Source organism: Corella eumyota, chromosome 1 (assembly GCF_963082875.1).
Source record: "Corella eumyota chromosome 1, kaCorEumy4.1, whole genome shotgun sequence".
NCBI lineage: Eukaryota > Metazoa > Chordata > Ascidiacea > Phlebobranchia > Corellidae > Corella > Corella eumyota.
In genome coordinates this window covers 8,262,294-8,287,654 of record NC_137490.1, presented here as the reverse complement: position 1 = coordinate 8,287,654, position 25,361 = coordinate 8,262,294, and the positions used below count along the sequence as shown (strand labels likewise).

At 33.3% G+C, this 25,361-nt stretch overlaps 1 protein-coding gene across 1 annotated transcript in view; it reads left to right on the top strand.

Annotated features, from left to right (window-relative positions):
• The window catches only part of LOC145764256 (rho GTPase-activating protein 7-like), a 42,238-nt gene that overhangs the window by 13,113 nt on the left and 3,764 nt on the right, over positions 1–25,361 (top strand). The window contains exons 7-11 of the mRNA XM_082575874.1: positions 3,430–3,501; positions 3,603–3,684; positions 6,401–6,452; positions 23,316–23,513; positions 24,024–25,196. Of these exons, the coding sequence (XP_082432000.1) occupies positions 3,430–3,501; positions 3,603–3,684; positions 6,401–6,452; positions 23,316–23,513; positions 24,024–25,196 (1,577 nt within the window). The remainder of the gene's footprint in view (positions 1–3,429; positions 3,502–3,602; positions 3,685–6,400; positions 6,453–23,315; positions 23,514–24,023; positions 25,197–25,361) is intronic.

Here is a 25,361-nt window from a genome sequence, read left to right as displayed (position 1 = left end):
GACTTTTAGTAAATATAATTGGGTATTTTTGACGTAAATATAAATGACACAGCTGATAAACATAATATTCTTGACGTCACGTTATGAAAAAATTTTTAATATTATTTATTATATTACAACATATTGTTCGTGGTGGTGACGTTATAATTGGCTAGTGATTTAGATTTTTTCTGGATCCAATTGACCGCTAGAGGCGAAAAAGAGCTGTACTTGTTAACTAAATTGTTTGATTTTAATGCGGCCAAGAAAGGCACTTTGCTATATTGGCTGGTCAGATACAAATTGAGTTTAAATTAAATGTTTATTTTAGTTTTATAAAACACAAATTCAACAAATTATCTTGAACTATTTTAATAAAACAAAATCTTTCGTTGGAATATTTTTGATCAAGTTTCTGATAAAACTTGCTTTTGTTTACGTAAATGCTTTTCTTGGTAACTTTTTACCACCTGAGATTTTTGTTTTAAAGTGTCATATTTCACTTGATCGAAAAAAAACAAGCAATTTATTTAATGGAACGCAAGACAGGAACTTGTCTTAAAAATTTTAAACACATTGCACTTAAGATGGGTATCACAGAAATCCTATAATTGAACGGCGCACCGCAGCGAGATAGAAATCGTAAGATATTGTATTTTTGTCTAACCAAAACCCACCGACCAACATAAAACTGAAAAGCATTGTAATAAAAACGCCGTCATTTTTTCATTACATAACGTTAAAAATTTGCTTGCTTTTATGAAAAAATTAAAATAAGGATGTAATTTTGTGGTCCTATCTTAAAGTTCTTTTTTACTTCCTGCAATTGTGTTGTGCTATTATTTCCTCACTACAAACAAAGTAAACTCCAATCTAAAAGGTGCGGTTAGGAACGAACCGTTTTTAGGCCATATCGCTTTTTACGATCATAGTTCGTGACCTATTTGCTCTATTCATGTCTAAATCAAGGCAAATTTTTATCTGGTTTGTTATTAAATCGAGCAAAAAAGTGGATAGTTAGTTGCGTGTGGCACACGTTTTATATAGGCTACGTCACTGCGCTTAACACGTGTTGTTATTACTACGAATCCTATTCGAAATGATAACGTAATGCATTTTTAAAATCAGTTTTTAGGACTTTTTTTCAATATAATACTTCTATTTGGTTTTGTTTACTTTTTTAGTAGATTTTAGTGGTTATTCTTTTCATAGTAATTATCGAATTTTAACAACCGGTCTCTAAAAATAAAGCCACTTCAATCTAATTAAAATATTCCTATTTTTCTTTTAAAATCATTTGACCGCGGTTGTAAGTTTTTTAAACAAATACTCGAGTTTAATTTGGCCTCTGATCACATAACAAATTACTTTAATTAAGATTACTTGTATTGTGATGTCACTTTCATTACGTCAAATCAAATAACGTAATGCTATTTGTATTCGGTCAAGATGAAAGTTAAAGTAGAAGAAAATAGTAATACACCTGTCGACTATCTATGTCTCGTTGTGGCTAAGTAAATTTTGCAGTCAAGTGATATGGAGAAAAAATCGAATTGTTTTAAGAGATTTTATCCACTTGACTGCAAAGTTAATTACAGGAGAAAATTCCTTCAATATCAGATATTTGTAAGGATCAACAAAAAACGTGGACTGCCTGCCACTTTGTAGCGATAATTTTGAGCTTATGGCTCATGTCTAAGATTTTTATCCATTGTTGGCATTCTGAGTTTTAGGTTTTTTGTTGTTTTTATCATTGAAGCAATCATGGTCAAGCCTATATTTTAAACCACGTTTTTAATAACCTTATCACAACACGCCTATGAATGGCTTTTTAATATGGATTTAAGATTCTTAATTTGTTCTTATTTTCTCACCACTCTGTGAATAAATAGATTTGTATTAGCATAAGTTGCAACCTAATCTCATGAATTGGTGATTTTTGTTTAACTTCGAGGTAATGATCTTTTAAATATTGTTTTGTAAAAGATTAATATTCCTGTTTTAAATTTTTTAACAAAAATATAATTTTTTTAAATCAAGTCATCATATAAAGTTGTAAATAAAGTATTTTGTTATTGCTTCTATTTTTTAAATTTCTCCTATTTTATATCATTTTAAAAATTTTAATAAAGCCGATTTAATACCTAAACTGAACGATAAACAGTTATTTTACAGGAATCCTATTTCTTGTAAAAGTTTTTAAGGTGTTTTTAGCTGGGAGAATTATGATACTGTTTACCTCTAAGGCCTTATTAATCCATATTAAATTTCATTACATGTTTAATACATAAAATAACTCTTAAAAATATTATAGATTATTTGTAACGCTGTGGCTATTATGCGCAGAATTTCGTAACAATTTTTTTATGACGAAAAATGTAATTTTTTGTTATTAAGAAAAGTTTATCTGATAAAATTAATGGAATTCTGTTATCTTTAGTACGTACATTGTTGTAGTAAAACTTTATTTATCGTTAAACAATCGAAACCAAAATTTTGTTGTTGTTATTTGCGATATGACCAAAACACGGAGCTAAAAGGTTTTGTAATAATCTAACGAGGGGTGACTAATTTTAAGGATAAAACAACACTGCCTTTTCTTTATTTAGTCCAGATAAAAATTGAGTGAGCGTTTTGATATTTTTTGGAAAAATGCGATAAATATCGTCTTTTAAAAGTTTGATAACGCAAAATGATACAAGTAACAATTCCATTGCATATAGGTTGGGGCTATATATGGCAGTGTTGTTTTTTGCAAAGTGATCCCAAATTGACTTTTAACATTAAATTTAGATTATAATATTGCGAACGTCTAAATGGATAGATCAGTGAAACTGATTAAAAGGAGACAATATATGCGGCATAATTTAGGAAAAAAGGCAATTATGTGGTCGTTATTTTTGTTTTCTCTCATATTTTTCTGTTTTAATTGGTTCCTCATAAGAAATGTAGTTTTCGCCTTATTTAAATTCATAACAACGTTAATGTTTATTGTTTTTACGTGAAAAGTCATAACAAAAACGAGAATATTAAATGTTAAATATACAGCTTAAGTTATTATCGACAATATAATTTTTAATAAGATATTTAAAATCTAAACAAGTAATTATTTTTCTAAAAAAAAATATAAACAACTCTGACATTGTGTTTTAACAAAACTGAATGCATTGGTTTATAAGAATTATTATTTGTTTTAATATATACACAATAACTTTCTTAGTTTACTTTAATTAACAAGTTTTTTAAAATACTTTGTGGTCTAATTCTTGCAGACAAAAATAAGTATGTTAAGACTAAAATAATACCAGCCAAAGCCTTTTTCTATGACACATGTTGCAGATGGCCATTTTGTTTAATTAACTGTCTCAAGCAAACATGTAATTACATTAAAACATTATCCGTTATATCAAGTGGAAATTCCTAATTAAAAATCGTTATTTTTTGCGACAGAAAGACAAGCGGCGGACGTATGCAAATGGCTACGCGCCGCAGGATTTCCCCAATACGCTCATTTATACGAAGGTATGTGCATCTAAAATTGCTACATTTGTGCTGGTACAGGCTTGGACATTATTATTTTATAAATGAATTTATCTATTTTCAATAAAATCCTTTAATTACAGTGGGAGCATTTCCCGTCGACCTTGAAAGTGTAAATGTTGACCATGATTTTCTGGGCCAAGAACACATAGCAGCATTGATAAGGTAAAACACATTGACATTACAGTACGTAGGTTAATTACCATAACTTGCGTTTAGAATTTACATAGCTTTACTTAAATAACTTACTATTTAAAAGTTTACAGTTTACGGTTAGTTTATGTGTCTGTTCTATTTAACGGCATTTAAAAAGGCAAAATTCTAATTAAGTGAACGTAAAAAAATTGTTTTGTTTTATTGTGACTTTTTATTTGTTACTAGAATATTTTTTTAGAACAGTGTTTGTAAATGTTAAGTGTATAATTAACGTTTGTATAGAAAGACCCAAGCAATGTCTAAGCTATAGTTTAATGAGTATACTAAGTAAATATTAAATATAATTGTACTTAGAATTATTAATTTAAATTTACAAATTGTCATTATAGTGTAAGAAAATTTAGTATGCCCTAGTAAGGCCATCATTTCTACAATAAATTCATTATTCTAAATTTGGCCAATTAGGCAATTTATCAGAACAAATTATTGCGCCTTATTTATAGAAGTGGTTTAAAACTAGTAATTAATAAGGCGAGATTGCAGTTATCAAAAGTTAAACTGGTTTTTATTTTATAAATATGCGGTAGACCCACACCTTAAAAATTTTAAATTGTCCCAATACACTTTGCTGTAATAGATCAATTTAAATTTTCCTGGCCTTGTTAAAGGAAAATCGCGTAACATAATACCATTACACGCCCTTGTGTAGTTTACTTTATACAGCCCTGTGATATTTACCGCTTGGGTTAACTGTAATGTATTAGGTTTAAACTGAAATACAGTATTGGTCACCAAACAAAAATAAAATATTTTGTGGTTTTGGTGCTTGTATTTTGGTTAGGGTGATAGTTATATTAATATACATAGACCACATTTTGTTGAACGTTATAAGCATATGTGTTAATTGACGAGATAAATGTTATTATAAAAACATAAATATTTTGGACGCGCCCTTGGCTTGAAAATACCTTCGCCAATCTTATCGCTGACAAATTTGTATTAAAAGCCATAATACGTGTGTTTGTTGTAAATGAAAATGTCATTTGCTTTGAAGCGGGTTTTCGACTTAGGAAATAACAGAAAAATGTCCTGAATTCGCTCTGCTCGCCAAAAAGCTTTTGCAAATTAAGGGAGTGCTGTTGCGGGTGCGGCTTAATTTCCTTGGCATTTTTGCGCGCTAGAACACGTCGCTAAAACCACACGAAAAAATATTAAAATCCCGTTGCATTTTTTATGCACTTAAAAACCGCAAATGGGTTGTTTCCGAATTTTTTAAGAAAGGTAAATCCGCATTTTTTTTGATGAAAGAAAAATATTTTTTAAAGATCCTAAAAGGACACCATTTTTTGATAATTGTACGGTTGCGCTTCACAATGGCTTATTTAAAAACAAGTTAAAACCGCTATGTTTTAGACTACATATCAGTTTATCATTTAGATCTAAAAATATTTTTTAAATGTTAAAACGTCAAAGTTTCGTATGGTGACGCAGTAAATATCTATATTTGGATCACGAAATTGCCTTTTTTCAAGGAAACCATGTTTACAGTAATTGTACTGGTTTATGTTTATAAATAACATCGTAATATCTTGAAGCATAAACCCTCTGAGCATTTGATCCTCGCGGGTTAACTTAGCGTTTGTAGGATTAACCCAACCCATTTTATGTTATAAACACGTGCATTTTTTATGTGCTAATATTAAAGCTATTTTTGCCAGTCTAAGCATTTCCATCTGTGAAATATGTATTAATAATAGATAATGAAGTAGAAAACGGCTGCGCAATTACCGTCACGTTTCTTTAAAAAACAATTAACATAACATTCCTTTATTAAGGCAAGCATGGATATACGTAATTGTTTTATTTAAAACTCCCCTCGTTATAGCAAATACAGCGCAATAATCTTATTTTAGTTGCACCATGTGCACTCCACCAGACAAATCGTCACATGTGACATTTTGATATAATGCACAAAATTAAATTATGACATCACGGCGAAACCGGCTTTAGCTCTTTCTCGGGTAAGGAATTCCGTTTTTGTCGCTAACGAGGAATTATTGATTGCTTTTGTGGGAATTAAGTAAAATCGATTTTTGAATTTCGTTGTTGGTCGCTGAGGGACATCAAAAATGCGAAATGCACTGCGTTTGCTGCTTGACTGTACTTGTTTTATAGAGGTCACTTTTTGTATGTTTTGTGGACCTGTTTTGTTTGAGTTTTTGTTTATTTAAAGTTAATGTACAACAGCGTAAAAGCAAAAGCTATTCTGGTTCGGCCAGGCTTGTGTAAAAGCATTACTTAATAGGAGTTACAAGTTTGGTATCATTAAAGAAAAATAGAGAATTGCATATAATTAAGCAGGCCTAATAAGGCTAATTAAAGCGCCGTCAAATTAAATACTCGTCAAGTATATATTTAGTTATAAACAAAAAGCTTAATTAAAAATTTAACCGTTACAAATAAAATTTTGATTATTCATGATGTGTATAATATTAATCATTTTACAGCATTTTTGGATATACAAAACAATGTTTAATATAGTCAGTAAGATTTATGTATAACAAAGAAACTATATTATGCCAATTTTGGATTTAAAATATTTATGTCGTCATTAATGAGTTGTTTTCAAAGAGCCGCAAAGACATTATGGTAATTTAAATATTACAGAATATTTCAAAAATGCATAATAAAACTGCGTTTGTTTAATGTTTTTTTTTTATTTTAGGAGGCTGAATGTATTAAACAAATGTGCGAATCTGAAGCTGGATAAATCGCTGGTAAGTCGTGTGATTTAATTCTTTAACATGAAATCCAACGTTACTTTATTAAATAAGATCTAAATGTTTAATTTTATACGCACATTTTTGAATGTTAATTTTTTGCATTGTTTGCATGATGTATTTAATATTGTAAAAATTGCGTTTATATTTTAAGAGACGTCTTAAAACTGTTGAGAATGTTGCCCGGTAATCTCGGGTTAGGCCGTTAAACTAATTAAAGAACAAATAATTAAGTCGAGTGCCGTTGTTTAAATGTTTAATGTCAAACACAAGTTAATATTTACCTGCATTTTATAAGAAATTAACTAAGTTTATGGGAACAATGTTTCTTTGTGCATTGTTCGGTTTGATATCATACGATTATAGGTTACCGCGTGCTGTGGGAACGCACATGGGTCACCGTTCTAAGGAACTGCACAAATTTCACCATGCTGCGGGTCTGCACATAGGGTACCATGCTGCGGGACCGCACATTGGTCACTATGCTGCGGGACCGCACGTTTTTTTGTTATACAAGTAACGTATTACCGGACTTAGCTTATCTGCGTTTCGCCCTAACTTAAAAAGCGTCGCGAATTTGTAAGTGGATTGTGTCACGTGACTGAGATAGCGGTTCGAAAGATGTTGATTTGTTTTATGTGCGGCCCAAACAAGCTGCTAAAGATAGCGACTCGCTTGTCGAAAGTGTGGCCTGTCATGCATCACACTTGTCATTCTGATTCGGTCCAGATTCGAACCCGAGGTATGCGGATTGACGTGCGAGGTTAAGTTAAACAAAAATATGCCCGTTTTTGTATTGAATATTTAGCAAACAGGAGTTAGAATTTTCTTTTTAAATATACTTTTTTATCGCTTTCTTTGCGAGTGTATCATTACAATACCATAGAAAGTTTTTAATGCCATTTAAAAAAAATAGTAAATATTGATATATCTGTTCGGGAAAAAGAATATACTTACTTAATAGCCTATAAATATGAGTAAATATTTTTTATTTCGTGGTTAAATTGTATTTATTTCCAATGATTATTTATGTTTTGTTATGGTAGATAATTGAAAATTGTTATTTAAAAACGGTCTAAGAAAATTCAGAAATTTGCATTGTCGTAATATTTAAGTATAGGCGAATTGGATTGTTCGAAAGTCAACAAAATTTTCGTAACGTTTGATAACAAATGTTATTAAATTGATATAAAAATTGCTAGAAAGGCAGCAGTAAATTTTAAACCATAATCAAAAATTTATTTACTCCTATGTATTTAATCATATGTTAAGGGAAATATTGCTAAACATAGATTAGTTATTTCGTTTGAAATGTGTTTTGCGATTTACAAATTGCAAAAGAGCGTGGGAACCTTAATACAACACCTTGGTCTGTTTTTGATTGACATTTAATTGCTTTGAATAAAACGTGTTGGAACGTGAATAACGCTTCCGCTATTAAAGGCTGGAACGAAGTTTAAGCGGTGACAACATAAAAACAAGTTGAAATTGTACACATATTGGCATATTTGGCTTAAGCTTATAGTGGTACACATACTGGCAATCCTTTACACGTGTATGCTTCTTTACAAGCCTAATATGTCCTTTGCCTTAATAGATTTTTGTAGGAGATTGGAATTTGTAATAAAATGTGGCCAATAAATTGTATTGCGTACTTGATATTGATGACATAAGTTGTTTTTTCGAATTTGAAACAGGATTTTTCAAACACAAAAGTATTGTAATGGCAACAATCTTGGCAGTTTGTTGTTATCGAGCAACTGACAGTGTTTTTCTTTTGGAGAGAATTTATTTTTTTGAAATACTCTGTTTTTTAAATTGCGGATACATCACATCCAAATATGTGACCTGGATAAAAAAATTTAAGTTTGGTAATAAACAACAATTACTTGGTAGTTTAACGCGTGATACTCACGTGACACAGGCCTACCTTTGTCGACCTTCGTTTACGTAAACACTTTAACCTTTTACCCACCCTGACTTGGTAACCAACTATAAACAAGCTTTAAAAATACAGCAAAATTAAGCCTGTTTTTCGGCAAAGGGTTTATTGCATTGTATCCTTAAACATAAGCTATAGGATTTAAAGCATGTGATATTGCCTTGTGTAAGGTTGTTATTTAGGAAATTCTAGCCTTAATATTTTGGCGTACGTCCATCAGATGTGTATGATTGCCATTATTGTGGTATGGGCTTGTCGCTGGCCGGCAGGCTATGATTGCCACTTGTTGTAGATATTATTAGAAAGAAATTTAACATCTCGCCTTGTAAATACTTATTTTCCAGCAAAAAAAAACATGTTGTTCGACTACTATATAGTTGTGTTTTAAGATGTTCAAATTCCGAACAAGTCTAGAGTTGCATGTATATAAAAAAACATGGATGTTAGGCGATGTAAAATTTGTTAAATAAATTAATAAGTAAATATCTCTATTTTGTTAAGTCACCTTGTCATGCGTTTAACGCGTGATTAGCTATTGCTTTTATCACTTCTTTAGACTGCTCAATTTTTACAATCCCGCTTCACTGTCGGCGGTTGGATTTTAAAAAGGCTAAGTTATTTAAAACGCCAGGTTTTACTTTTCATCTTCTGCCGGCGTGTTTTGTTTATTCCGATATGTCACAATATAACTTTAAAATTGATGCGATATATTTTTAGTCCAACGGAAAATCCGATTTTTTTGAGAAATCATGCTCATATTTGTCGAACGTTATTTATAATTCATGCCATACTTTCTCGGTGGTCCTTAAAATTATTATTTTCTCTTGTTAATCTGATCATTACTTTTGCCACATTTTTGGAATTTAACGGAAATAGTGAATCGCGCCCGGGTGTTGCAAGGTTGTTCACCCGATACTCGACCACGTGGCTAATCTGTCATCAGATTTGTTCGTCTGCTTTTCCGTTTACAGCCGGCAAAAATGGTTGCAAGTCGTTAATCAATGACTGCTTTCAGGTGCTTAGGTGGTGGCCACACAAGGCGTTGGTGCCATACTACATGACGTGTGCCGGTATACACACGTCAGACATCACTCGTATGCTACTGCAAACCTGGATGCCTTAAGACAATTTGTTTTGGTTCGGCCTGATGGGCGTCACGTGACCTCTTTACGATGGATTTGTGATGCTTTGGCTTGCGTCCTTTTTGAAGTGACACCATCAAAACACATTAGTGCAGGACGATGACTTTTTTTACGTGACTCGCTGATTTTATCTGCGATTTGCCAAATTTGTAACGTCACAGCCCATGATAAACCGATGTAAATAACCAGTTACCTTTAAATGTTGTTTTTGTGGTTGATGATCAAATCTCAACGCTTTATAAAAATAATGGCATAAAAACAACATTTGTTGTTGCATCTATAAGTGGGGCTGCCAATAAATTTCAATTTAATGGCTTGCCAAAATTGGTTAGATGTGGTTGGCAATTTGATTTGACAGCCCCTAAAACGATAGACTAAATTCGGCCGAACAGCTGTAAAGACATTTACCTGATATTTTTGTTGTTTTTGCATAAGAGTTTGTCAAAACACCACTAAAAAGTGATAAGGCTTGAAGATGAAAGAAGTACAAAGGTGAATCTTAAGACAGACTGCCTTAAACCCGATAACCAGTTGTACTTTTTTTCTACTTCTTGTGTGGCACTTAAGTATTTTTCTACTAAAAAATGTTGTCGTCTGTCTGTCGATGAATAATGGTTTAAAAAGATTTAAAGTATTGATTTAATATTCTGAGGTACTCAATTTCAACAAAAATGGGTTGGAGACTGAAATAAGTATGAAGAATTGCAATGGCTAGGAATTTTGTAAAAATAAATTTATTATACTCTATCTCTGCCGTTCTAGTTTTTTAACGTCGTTGCTTAAACCCAAGGGACTTTAAAATTGGTTTTGTGTGATTAATTCGGTCGTTTATCAATCCCAAATGTTCGTAATTCACGAAAATCAATTCACTTAACCAGAAAAAGAAAATATAGACCCAATTACCATACAGTCACAATTCTCTGGACAATATTATACACAGCTAGCAGGCTGGTATCCCACTGAGTTTCTTATTAACAAGAGGCAATTGAATTATTTCTGTGTCGCAAATTCTTCTATCCTGGCCATCATAAATCATGTTTCAAAAACCAAATTTTGCAAATTTCAATTTTTAATATTTTTTTGCATTCCGAAAATAGAAATTTTACCGCAGAGTCGTGCAGGGTAATTACGATTCAAATCGTTTTCGGCCAGGTGTAATAACATATAATTAGTGTTTGAAAAATTTATTTACATACGTCATTTGCAATTCGAATTGCGTATTCGGGCGGTTACGATTCCTCGATTTGTCTTAATTATAAGTATTCGACTTCAAACAAAAATTGAGAAATCTCTGAATAGTAAACACAATTTTGGGTAGTCTCAAGGTTATACAAATACACATTTGTGATTCTATCTTCGGATAATAAATCAATCGGAAAGAAATTAAAATTTTGAACACCGCAAGTGCGAATTGAAAGTTCGTTGCTGGGAAATTTATTAAGATTTTGTCTTTTCCTATTTTATTCAACCAACAACGCCTTATGTCTGAACATTAAGTTAGTCGTGCTTTCAAAAGATTCACCTAAGGGAATTTTTCTTTTGTTTATTAAAACAACCCAAATTTCGTAAAACCTTATTTAATTAACTTGCTCATTTTTTATTTTTTCTCCCGCTGTTGACTCCACAGGATTAATTAATTTTGCAGCTTAACAACGGTTTTAACGACCACGATGTTGTTGTTTTGTGACGTCACAATTCCCGATATTATGATGTGGTGTGCTATTGACCACATAGGAAGTTACAATGGACGGTAAGGCTACCTATCGTTAAATCTTCACAAACCGCGTCTTTTGACGTCACAATACTGTTTAAGATTAGGTTGTTCTTGTTATAAGGTCGCCTTTGCTGATGACGCACTTTTATCGACGTTTTTATAAGCTTATGGAAAAGTTTTCCATTATGTTTTTCATTAGTGATTTTAATGTGTGCAAGCTTACTGTTTATCACGTCATAAACGGGTTGTAAATATACCATTCCATCGTCACAATGGTATTTGTCGATAGGTTCGATATATCATAAAAAAGAAGGCATGATTTTCGAATGTGTGTTTTACGTGTGATTTGGAATTTTGAAATTCCCTTTATTTTACTGCTTGATGCGGATACTAGAACAAACAGACACGTGGTCTGGTCGCAAAACAACAACACAATAATTAAATGACCCACATACTGTATTACATATACATTTCTCCTTACACGATTTGATGCAATATATTTTACATGTAATTTATTGCCAATTCGTGCAAAGAAAATCCATCAAAATTATGGACAATTTTGCGTAGGGATAATTGAGAGTTAAGTCTTTTTGTGTTAAATTTTAGTAATAGATTGGGTTCTTTTCTCATTGTGTTTTATTTATAAAAAGGACGTTAAGTGAGTAATCGAGTCTGGGGTTTAGTTGATCAAATAAAAAAGTTTGCGTTTCACTTACTTGACCATGATAAATGTGACAACATAACACTCCCCTTTTTTGTTGCATTACTTATTAAGCGTTTCTTTAAGTAGTAGACGTCTGTGCTATAGCAAGAAATTTAAACTGACAAAAAAATTATAAATTAAACTTTTTTAGCAAAAATATGAAACCAAATATTTCTTTGTTTTAACAATAAAAATTGGCAAGGTTTAATAGTAAAATAACATGCAATTTAGTAATTCTTCCAATCTGCTTTCATGTCCGCCCCAAGGCAACCAAAATATTTACAAAAAGGGTAATTATACATTTTGTTTATTTTTGAGTTTTGCCACGCCTATCAATATACGCCCGTTTTAAAATATTACGCCGCGTTTTCTATTAATTAAAGATTCGTTGGATTTTTATGAATATAAATTTGAATTAAAATCTTAATATCCCTTTAATAACTGTCCATTTATTTTTAATCACAATTCTATAGCGTTATTAAATTACGGATATTTTTAGATAGAGTGCAATGATTTTAATATTATATATTTTATTTTGCGTTGTTGGTGATTATTATTTAATTTTTAAATTATAATGAACTTGTTTAGGTTCTTAGAAATTTTATATTTTCCCCCTGTTCATTATAGACCAAGCCCACCCGTTTAATAACTATGTTTACCTTCCAACTATTTCAAATACAAAACAATTTTTTTTAAATTGTTATGGTTTGCGGAAAAAATATTTGGTATGTAAACAAAAATATTTTAAATTAGATCCGCTTTAAATAAAAACATAAAAATTTCCCAAGTTGAAATCAAGTTTAAATTCACAGAATTTTAATTTCGGTGATTTTTTATAAATTTAACGAAACGCCGGTTCGCTGTCCTAATATGGACTTGCTAAATTATGACAACTCATGTCGTCGTATTAATATGAAGTCCACGGGGCAGGTATGCGTTGTCACGTGGTGCATACGTAACAATGCATCATCCCTTTAGGAATTTGCTTATCTTAAAATCGTTTAATCGTTGTTAAGTCGTCGTTAAAGGATGTTTTTGTTTATATCTCGACGAGTTTTTAGACTACAAGTTCGTTTTTGCACAAACACAGTTAATTTAAACAAACCTGATATTTCCTATTAGTCACAATGGCTTGCCAAATCGCCGCATAAATATATGTAACGTGGTGTTATTGTTGTAGCTTAAAAAGTACGCGTATGACCAGCCGTAAGCCATTACCTTAAAACGTCTGCTATCCGCGAAGGTTAAATCGTAAAATATAAACGAATAAACCCCACATATTTTAGTGACGAAAATCTCAAATTAAACAAGTTACCGTTTTATTTTTGTAAGCAGACGTGTTAAGGGTAAAACTATTCTAAAACCAGACATTTGTGGTTTAAAATATTCGATTGCTTACGTCAATACAGCATCGTTTTATGACATTGAACCCGAAATAAATACAGTGTCGACACAGTTGGCTTAGCACGACTCAAAACATAAATTTTGCGCGTGGTTCCTTTTACCATTGTAGTGAGTGATACTTTCCACTTGCCAACCACTTACGCACGAAATTTAAATTTCATTGAATGTAGGCCATATGCATTTCAATTGAGACAGCGTATCGCCTTATAAGGACGCTTGAGAGGCGAGCTTAGGCCACTTTACCTGTCTTACCATGTAATCGATTAGTCCACTGAATCACTTGCTGTCGTATGGCCTCTTCACCTTGATTGTCTGCAATTACGTCGTTAGCTTTCCCCAACCTGGCGAAACATATTGTTTTTGAAGAAAATTTCCTTGTTTTTTATTGTTATCACATCACACTTTAGCAATCGCCATTTTAGGACTGCTGACCCCCAGCCCTATATATGCTTGTGATTCAAGTAACGCACAAACTTGTTTTACCGATTGCTATCTTTAAGTTCTGGCCAACCTACGACCGGATGTCAACCACAACATGTTTTTTTCGGTTACCCACAATTATATTTTAAGCACAAACATTTTTTTTACATATAAAAAAGTTCGGTCGCAAGATTTGTATCATATTTGGTCTGTCACTTAAAAAGGGAGAATTAAACCTAACTATTTGCGCGTAGTGACGTAAGATATTGCGTACGCTTTGTGACGTCATAGAAACAAACGTGATGCAGATTAGCTACGCTTGATCAGTCAACAAGAACAAACATAAACATGCGCGGTTAATCAAGTTGTTAATTTTCTTAAATTTTTTTAAATTTTAAGGTTTCTTTGCGTCACTTTCTTAATATAGAAACATCAGAGGCAAATTTTAAAAGAACTGCTTGACCTTAAATAACTGAAATGCTTTGTTGATTAGTTAAGAATAAGTTTTTATGCAATCAATCTTACTTCATGTCCAATTATTATTTCAAACGCAACAATAGTGTAATTTTAAGTATCTCAACTACATCAAGAGCCTATAATTGTTTGCATTTAAATAATGCACGTCAGCCTGCGTCGTTTAAAGATTAATTGGACGGATATTGTTGTTATATGTGTGGCCCTGTCTTCATAACAAATTTGGGTTGCTATAGAAACGTATTTTTAATTGTAGCTTTTAATAACAAATAGTAAAACACTGACGCATGTAAATTACAGGCTGTACTCCCTAGTTACATAAGAAAAATATAATATTTGAAATATGTAATAATGTTCCTCAACAAAATAATTCATTTTCCTAAGTATTTCCTGAAATTTAAATAATAGTCGCAAACATTGTTTGATGTGGATTTTTGTGTTAGAAAATTTGTTGATAAAATCCTCATTTGAAATTAAGAAGCGTTTCAAAGCTGGATTAGAACAGGTAGACTTAACCTTTTGATCTTCTTTGTCTCGAGCTTGGCAAATAAACTGAAATATTTGAATGCATTTGCAAACACACTTGCTCTTTGATCTTTTGTATAATATAAAGCTAAGATGTAGGTTGATGATCAATTTTATTGGTGAATAAATTAATTAGTCATGATTCTATGGCCATTAGTGGGATTTTGTGCTGGTTATTTAAAAGATGATAACTATTCTAAATTGTCACCTTAGCTTGGCAGACCAATCTTTGCCGGGCTAATTGCTTTATAATTGTTGTGGGTTGGAATTTTTAGACAAGTGTGTCATAGGCCGAAATGAAACTTACCTATCTTCTTACAAGCGAGAAACTCCTTGTAGGCGTAAAAATCGGTTAAATGTCAAAATATACAAGTTCAGTAAATGCCAAACGACAAAGCTATGGTCGTATATCCTTACACAGTTATTTTAAATATAAGCTATAACGCATAAGTATTGAACCAGACACAAAAAAGATAAAACACTAATAGAATTAACCTCCAATTTTTGTCGAAAATGTTTGACTCACACAACTGACACATCGTAGTTTTGTTTGATAAGATAGATCTTGCTTGAAAGATTAAACAAGTCAGGCTGTGTGGTCGCCGAAATTTCAACTTATAAAATTTTAAACGCTTTGAACTGGGTTTTTTGTTGCAATATCAATTACTTTAGTTTATTATTTTTAAAATTGTTTTTAATTTAATCGATAAAAACGTAATTTTATTTCTTAAAGTCAGTTATCAATCATCCAGCAACATAATACCATATATTTTGTATAAATATTTTATTTTCACGGTAAATCGATTTTGTCTGACATTCGGGAATTCATATTCGACTACTCCCAAGTACGTCATCGTAACCATGGCAACTTTCCGCCCGGATAGTTAAATAACAAAGGGGTTTATTTTGGCAATTAGCGTTGGGATATTAATAGGATTATGGATTACATAATTTCTTGTATTTTGTTTTTTTAAAGACTGATAAAGTTATTATATACAGCACCCACTTCCTTGCATGCATGAGTTCTTCCTTTGTCCTGAACCGAAATCCTATTTGACGTACCAGCAACCCTGTCACAGACAATTTAATTATATCATATTTTATCAGCAGTTTCAAATGTGTATTTTCGTACAAAAATTGATTAAGCTTGTGAAATTATGTAAGATTTGTCGTCTACTCCGATTGTGTTTTGCTGGTGTAAAAATCAAGAAACTATTATGATTGGGATAAGGATGTTACTAAAGTTGTTTGTCCATTATTTTTTCTTAAAATGTCAAGAAGTGCAAAAACATCATGATAATTCTAACTAAAATGTCATTTGAAGTTATTTGATGTCTTGCGTGGCCGCGTTTTTTTCACGTTTTTGGTCTAATTTATGGAGTTTTTTTTCAATTGCCTTATCAGTACCGTGTCTCCCTGCCACCTGTAAGGTGTGACGTCATCTGATTGACGTGCGTAAGGGGCTCTATGGGTCGCCATTTACAAGCCTGGGAACTTTTCTACGAGTCAGATTTGTTTGCGCAAACGCAGCACGTCACTTTGAAAAGTTTTGTTTTTAGAACTCGTTCCTAATTTTTGTTTTTAGAATTCCGTTTAACGGAAGTTGATTGGATCAAACCAGGCCAGTCGTGTGTGATGTCATAATTAGATAAAGGCCACTGAAAAAGGCGACGGCTATTTTCAAAGAATCCCAAATATTGTTGTCATAATTACTAACGCCAGTTTTACGCTTTAATTGTGTATTGAAATTCGCAAAAACATTGCTAGTAGTAATTTCTAGTCCTTGGAAATCCTATCTACCTTACAAAGCTGTGTTATTGCTGCAACGGCTGACTCGGTTTCAAAGTCCCCGTAAAAAACATAAACAAAACGATATTTTTCACCGATGTTTTCACAGTTTAGCTTCTCTGGCTTCGTGCAATTTATCATAGTAAACCGTACTACAGTTACAGTAAAAATAGCATGATATGGGTTGGAGGTGGTTCTGTGCAAAAATTTTACAATTCTCGGTAAAAAGTTTTGTTTAAATATTCGCTTTCTACTTTCTAATGTGACGTCATAAACCAATGCCGAAGGTCATTGTTGCGAGTTTTAACAAATTGACACTGTCGCGATTGGGGGTTTGTTTGAGACAATACCACGACGTACACCGCCGAGCTAAACTATTCACTTTCCCACGATTTAAATGTTAACAATTGTTAATTTATGTTTTTCTAAACAATAACAGGGTCATTGTTTTTAAACCTAATTTACCTTTCACCAAAGTCAAAAAAACTCATTTTTTAAACTCTGCGTTTTGTTTTAGCTTTTTTCTTAATTTTAAAATAATTTTTTTAAAGATGTAATTAAAAAACTAGTGCAAAGTTGGAACAAAATATTTGTTTGGATCAAGTTTAGGACATTTATATCCTCCCGCCTTGATTTTTGTTTACAAATTTGCAATCCAATTCTTTCTTCAGGTTTAGATCAAAAGGCATTCGTGGTTTAGTTAATCAGGCGTATCGGATATTGGTGTCACGTGTGTAATGCATCCCTCGTTTTTCAAAGTAAACTCATTGGTTTCTAAAACAACATTAGGGGTTTAAAAATACTGATAACGGTTTCGCCTTTGAAAAGGGAATCAGAAAAAAATGAACACGTTTGTTTGGATATAGGTATAAAGAAAATTTAATAAAAGGCGGCAGATAAAAAACATTGTAAATTTATTGAAAGTTAAAGCGTGATAAAAATTCGTTTTGTTTTCTTTAAAGAAAAATTGTTATTTCTTTTTTTAATTTTTTAATCATTTAAGCGTGGTCTAAAAAAGGCCAATAAATCAATAAACTGCTGACTAAATCGTGGCCTAAAATGCTGTTACGTGCTAAACGAAAGTGTAGAGGTCTGTTCCACTTAAATTTATCGCGGGTTGTCATTCCGTATCCTTTTCTGTACAATTTACCACCCTAGTAGCCGCTAATTAAATTGCAGGCCCTCCTCCTATGATGTCACAGTCATATTCGCGTAACGTCACAATTGAGGTCGCGAGCGGGACGACACGGTAATGGTGACGTACTATGTGACGTAGTCGATGTGGAATTATCGCCTACATATTTATGCTGGGGGATTATGACATCGTGTAAATTTTATTTTAATCCTTAAGGTTAATTGTTTACATGTAACGTACTCATCAAAAATACTCAAGTAATCTTTTAGTATACGGGGAATAATTTACCCTCGTTGTAAAACAATAGCGGGCTATTTATTGGTTGATTGTTGTATACCATAAGACTGTAAAGTTAAACACTGGGTTTTAGTTTTGGTAGGGCAGTATTTTTGTTTGATCATTCTAGACAGATTGTCTTAATTGTCGCACTTGCTCTAGTCTGTGCGAAGTCCCCGCTTAAACGATCTAGTTTTCACAACATTTTTCTAATTGTCTGTTTGTCTTATGATTTCCGAGTCATGCCAGATAATCTTTTAGCGCCTTGTTTACTGGCTTCCTGTTGATAAGGGTCACGTGTTCGTTAATCGTCTTCCATGTCAAAGTTTCACTTTCAATTTTTTCAGTTCCAAATTTTATTATCATTTGGAACATAAAAATAGTTATTAATACAATAAAATATGACACAGTAGACTGTTATCTTCATATGTTATTTTAAAGAAATAATAACAATTGCTTTTGTTGTGGTATTGTTATGATTTGTGATTGTAGTAGCTCCATCGCAGCTGGATTAAAATTCCGCACAGTATTGTCATGGTCGCGGGATTAGAAACTAATAATACGCGTCCAAGGTACGCACTTGTGTCAACAAAAGTGCCAATCATCACTTTTACATTGTACTGGTATATTTGTTTAAAAATAATATTGTGCTAACTGCGAATAACAATTAAGGTCGAGTACTGGTCAAACGCAAAGCCAGGCTTGTTATTTTTTTGGTTACCAATTTGCTCCTGTGGCGTTCTTTAATTGTCGTCGAAATTAGCATTTACTTTTTCTGTGGCCTAGTCTGTTTCGTTTAAACTCTGACCTGTTCAACTAAGTTAATGAATTAAACTTGCGGTTTAACCTTTATAAACAACATGTTTATCAATTAATCTGATTGAATTGAGTGAATTGTGGTCGACATTGCTTGTATATGGCTGTGTCAGGTCATATTTAATTTAAACCCGCATGTTCTATATACATGTGACAGCCTATTAATAAAGCGTTAGCCAGTTGATCACTATAATGAGTATTTGTTCAAATACAATAACTTTAATTTGGGAAACCATGGCAAAAAAAGTCCGTTTCCAATGTTTTTGCCAAGACATGATTGAAAGATAACACTTGTGTAAATAAATAAGCAACTACGTAATGTTTGCAATGCGGTCACGTGACAATGTTGAGTCAGATTGAAAGTCTTTTCATGCCTGGTCGAGATTACATAATCAAAGATAATTGACATAGTAAGAAAACTGTAATATGGAATTTTATTTGGCTGTTTATTAAATTTTTAACAAAAATAATCTTGTAAACAAAAAAGCAACAATTTCTAGTAATTTTAAACTGTGTCAGGTTACATAAAACCAATGTGTCTGGCTACATAAAACCAATTTTTAAGTTATTCATTTTAACAGCTTAACATTTTGACTGCTTGTGATAAAATCATGCAAACAGCACATGGTGCGGTCTTATTTGCTAGTAGCTAATATTTTTCAGAAGTCCTTTATTCACAGCCACATGTTTGTTGACAATAAACCTTTAATTGATTTACTTAAAAATTAATTTCCTTAATTTAATCAAAGCACCTGAGAAAAAATACACAGTAAACACGAATATAAGCCTAATGATGACGTCACAGGAAGCGTTATTACAAAACAATCTTGTTTTGCCATCAAACTTCTGTTGTGTGTTTGGGGATTAATACTAACAAACAGGTCCGCTGCACATCGATTGTTAAACTGTAAAATTCGGATTTTTAATGAATTGAATCAATTCTGTACACAGGTGTTCTGAAAATGTTGTGTGAGATTTTATGATCGCCGCGCTTGGATTAGAAACAAAGATTGATTCGTGATTTTATAGACTGTAATTATGTTTATATATTACCACCTACAAAAATTCTAAATTTTGCGCGCTTAAGAAATCGTAACATTTTTTTGTAAGTTGGTTCTTGTCTTTTTTAAAATGATCTCTAAATTTTTCTTATCAATTTCCGATGGGAATTTCAAGGTTTGGATAAAGAAAGTGATTTTTTGAATATCCTGCATGTCTAATCGGCGGGGTTGCATTGTTACGTTAAAAAAAGATCGTTTGCTTTTTTTATCGCGCTAGTCTCTCTGTTTGCGAAAGAAAAAAGGGGAATTTGTTTCATTCGATATCAGTAAAAAGTACTGGAATAAATAACTTAGCGCGCGGTAACTGAATAGCTCTATTATCCAAGTTTGCATCATAACAAGAGTACAGTTAATGATTTTTAAAGTTAGGTTGTAGCAATAATATAACAGTTACAAAGATAAAAAAAAAATGTTATTTAATAGTTAGATTGATAAAATATTTTAATAGTTTAAGTTTTCGTGTTTTACGCCAGACAAATTTAATGTATATTTAAATATATCGTGACTCGAAAATCGTTATTCGTAGAAATTCTAAGTTTAAATGTCCAATAGCAGACATACAGGACATTTGTCATTAGTACTGTTAGTAAGCAGACCATATTTGAATAGAATGGAAAGTAATGAAATAGCATTTTAAAATTTTGTTTTAGAAAATTGTATTACTAACGAACTAGCGAACTGATCAGTGTATTTATTGAATGTTATATTGAAATCGACTTAAAATTTGGAAATATGCGTTACGCAACACAAGCAGAACATTATATTAACCGAAGAAGCTGTGAAGAACATTTACGAAAGAGTTACAAAGACAAATTAACCACAAATACAAGAAGCATACAAAGTGACCCTGGCGTTTATTGTGACAGTATGAGACTATCATCTGAATTATTCGACGATAGAGTATGTCAAAAACTTAAAGAGGCTGTCGATGTTAGTGCTATAGCGGCCGTTGTCTTGCGGCGAAAACGGCCTTCGAACCTCGTGAAAAAATCATACACCACCCCGCAATTTAGTTCGTATTCTCCGCGAAATGAACTGGCCGACACGGGGTGCGATCGAATTGACAACATGTTGTTTGATTTAGTTAGCAGAAGACGTCACCAAACAACAAATAATTGTCGAAGCAACCGAAGGACAACTATTATTGATTCACAAGTAATGGATCATCGAAATTCCACAAAGTCCGCGACAAGAATAAAGAGCACTTCTCTGTCGTCCTCAGCGACTAGTATCTTTTCGGAGGACGGTGTCCCGGAGTTGGAAAGTCCATGCTGTTCTTCCTCATCTTCGTGCCGAAGTTCGGGAAGTTTTTTGCTTCAAGATGACATCGACGATGGTGAAATTTGTAACAATAACAATGTGAAAAACTCGCGCGATTTCGACAATGATTGTTGCGATATAACACGCCAAGGAATAGTTAAAATCGACGGCAACGTGTTAACCGTCAACCTCCGAGATTTCGAAGAGTCAAGACGAAGCTCATTGGCCACCAGCGAGTCATGTGACTTACCCTCGCCCAATCAGCTTTCGAGCGTACCCGAAGACTGCGAAATAACGTGCGGGTGCCACGAGGTAAAATCGTAGGGTTAATTTTTTGTGGAAATAAGGTTACAATTTTAATTAGATTAGTTAGCCAGGCTAGCAAAAGGGAGAATTTCAAGTTGTTCTAAGAAATTCCAAAAAATTGATTTTTTTATTACGCCGTCATGACCTTGGTATTTCGGTGTATTTGCCAATGTTTTATGCGTAAGTGATGAGTAACTGATAAACGAGTCAGTTTTACTAAAAAATATGTTATTTAGATATTTTTATATACATATATATTTTTATGTTTGACGTATATGTGGTTAATATTGATTTTCTCGAGATTTTATAATGAGGGTAATCTTACCAAATTAAGGTCCGGTAACCACTAGCTGTAGAACGAAATGATTATAATTAAATCGTATGTTTATCCAGTGACATAGAATAAAATGATTTTCTGACAATAAGCGCGGATATGGGACTTGGTTTAGTTCGGAAAATCACTTAAAAACGATACAAATTTATTTTGATATTTGTTAGGCGTTACACTTAACTGGATAAAAAATGTCGACCTATTTTTCTTGCAATACAAAAACGCTTTACGACGCAATTTTTTAATTATTATGGTTTTGGCTACGACCGGTCTAGACAGAACTTTTTAATTTCGGATTAAGACATTGTTTTACTCGAACAAGTATTTGTGTATTTTTTAAAGAAAGAAAATTAATGTAATAAACTTTTAGCCAAACAAGGCAGTGTACTTGTACTTGAAAACGACTGGCATTAACAATGGCTATAAAGTAGAAGGACAAATGAATCTCGTTAAAGAAATAAAATGGATTACAATTTACTTGACCACTTCGTTTATGGCTTGTCAGACAAAAAGGTCGATAGCCCGTAATAAAACGTGTCTATCTCAACGGCAAAACGTTTTACCGTATTCACATGTTTTGTAAAACACAATTAAAAGAGAACTATATCGTTATAAGCACGCAACGCGGTTAAACTGCACATTAATGTTATTTACGAAGCGCTTTGACAATGGACACGACCATAAAACCTCGTAAATTAAAAACCCCGGATTACCATTTTATATTAGACGTTGTTTTATGATGAACAGAAACGTATTGGGGCGGAAACAGGCTCCCTAAACGACCTAATTCATTTGCTTTTTAATTTCCCGATGCATTTCTGTTATAGTAACACTTAAAATTGATGTGTGGTCTGGTACACTTACAATTTGGGATTAAAGTTTTCTGTTTCAAGGATTAAGACGCTCTACATTTGGTAGGCTAGGTAGTTGAGATGAAGGCTTTATTGCTATTTTATTAACACGCTTTTTGTGGTTTATAAAGTATTTCTTTTTTGTAAAAAATTTAAATTTTGTTGTTTTAATGATTTATGGCGGTCGTATAAAGTATTCATCGATATCGGCAGGCGCCAATTTATTGCAAATCTTCTGTTATTACAATCAAGCGCGATGACCTACAAACGGCTTTTATGCAATGACAAGACTGTCGTCACCTAGCTGTCAGATTATGTCGGCAATACCAAGCGACGCTTGTTACTTAGTGGTGTTTAACAGAGTTTTGTTTTGCTTAATAACAACAACAAAACGCAAGCGATTCTTTGTTATGATATCGATTTAGAAAGTTGTTTTTCGACTGGGCAGTGACGCTCGCCCAAATTCTAATGACTTTTATTGCATTCCACGAGCGCATTTTACTGTAAACAAACGGCCGAATCGTGGCTGCAAAACGACAATGTTTGTCAAATCATTCAAAACTAAAACACCGTTTAAACGTATACGCTCCCACGGGGTAGTTTCCGCTTTGATAAACTCAGCTTTGAAAAAAACTGCTATTATTTTACCTTCAAACATGATGAATAGGGTAAATTAGAACAAGTGCTTAAATTTATTTTTAATAATTTTTAGAGCAAAGAAACACAAACAGACGAAGAAGATGACGAAGACGAACAGTGCGCGATCAGTGAGCTGTGGCACTTGGACGGTTCCAACCGTTGGTCAAGACTCGACAGTAAATCCTCGTCGTTAGATGGCGCCACCGAGAACTCTAACCAACGCACATCGTCGTCTGGTGCTGTCTCTAATTTACCGCAGCTTCACGAAGAAGTAGGTTAAATTTTATTGTAAGGTGCAACTGTTAATTGCATTACCAATTCGAATATGTTTAAAAGGCAAATTTGAATTTCAAAATTCTTTTTATTATGCTATAAAGTTTACAAGTCAAACACTTGAATGTTAGCATAGTGTTTTCATGCTTACATATTTCAGCTTAACGTGTTGCTGGAATTTTCCACACCCGTTAATACAAACACCCACAGCTTTTTAAGCATATAACGGTTATCTATTAAATTCTAAACAACAAAAAAATGGTATTTTAAGATTGCCTTTTAATTACTTGCTCCATTTTCCAACGCCCATCAACTCAAACAGAGACATTATTTTTAAGCTCGTATTGTTTATTTAACGCATTATTATTCGATCAATATTCGCGACGTCGGGCGTACGCGTGACGGTTGTTAACGCACTAAAAAAATGTCGCCCACTTAAGTTGTTGTCTACCGAATTTGCATTGATTTTAACGCAGCTGCTCAACGTATTTAATTTCTTGTTTTCTAGGACGAGAACGAGACCGAAGTCTTCCACGACAAACGACAAGCTCGCCAACCGGTCGATATTAAAAATGGGGACGCACGTGCCGCTCTTGAGTTTGCCCGCAGAATGCAACAAACTGGTAGCTCGGGTCATCTTGAAATCGACGGCAAAGCAAAGTCAGTAATAAAAAGCAAAAGTTTTCTTAAACGAGTTGGTTTGGAAAAGTTTGGTTCCTTTCGCCGAAAAGACTACGTTTTGTTAAGAACTCATTCTACCGAGGACACTGTTGAAAACAAACGCTCTAATAAGAACCGACATTTAAGCGGGAAATCATTCCGCAAAAACAAAAAGTTAACAATAGGTCAACCCACACTTCAAAGCGGCCACGAAAAAGTCGACCGCATGAAATGTATTCCGATCGAGGGATCAAAAGACTTTAACACCACCACGCAATCGAGGTTGCGCAAAAACTCTTGCCAGTCGCTTATAAGTTCATCTTCGTCCTCCGCCAGCGGAAGCACTAGCGCATCTTCCACTCCAGCCTTCAGAATGAGGGGAGTAGATGAGGATATTACCACTCGTTCAGACCCCGGCGATCTTGGTCCCATTTCTCCCGGTATCTTAGAACGAAACCGAAACATTTTAGAATACTCAAACCGAAATCGAGTTCAACCCCAACCTGTCAACCCTGAACAAAATATATTTGTCGTTCCTAAGTCACACGTACCCGGGAAATTTCCTTCCGCCATCCGAAAGGCAAATGATGATGAAGATTTTTACCCTTCATCTTCCGGACCTTCTTCCAGATCACCATCCAGCTCTGACTCCGTCCATCCTTTACAATCTTCGGATGACATCCGAAGGTTGACCCGTCCAGGTAGCATCTATGACAACATTCCGTCTTCCGGACTTGGAGCAGCATCCGCTCAGGACATTTTAGACATATTAGATCCAAGTACTTCTGTAGTAAATGACTCCGGGGTCTACACAGTTGGAAGCCTGGAGTCGCTTGATAACCCCGCTCCGGACACAGCTTTCTGGAGTGTGGACGAAATTGTGGAGCAAACAGAATCTCTTAAAAACTTTGTAAGCACGTGGGAAGCGGATGAGGAGCATAAAACAACATCCACCTCCATCGAAACGTTAGATCGTCTATTGCCAACTCCCCAAGAAATTCCTTCGTCATATAGTTCCGAGGTATGATACATTTATAAAACGTTAAAATATGTTTTTAATTTTTTCTGGAATGTAAATTGTCTATTTTTGGGTATGGTTTTGTGTTCTGTAAAACTGGTATACAGTTTCGTATCTGTAGATCAAAGCAGAGTAAATTCCTTTGAACGCGTCCAAAAATAATCGAGT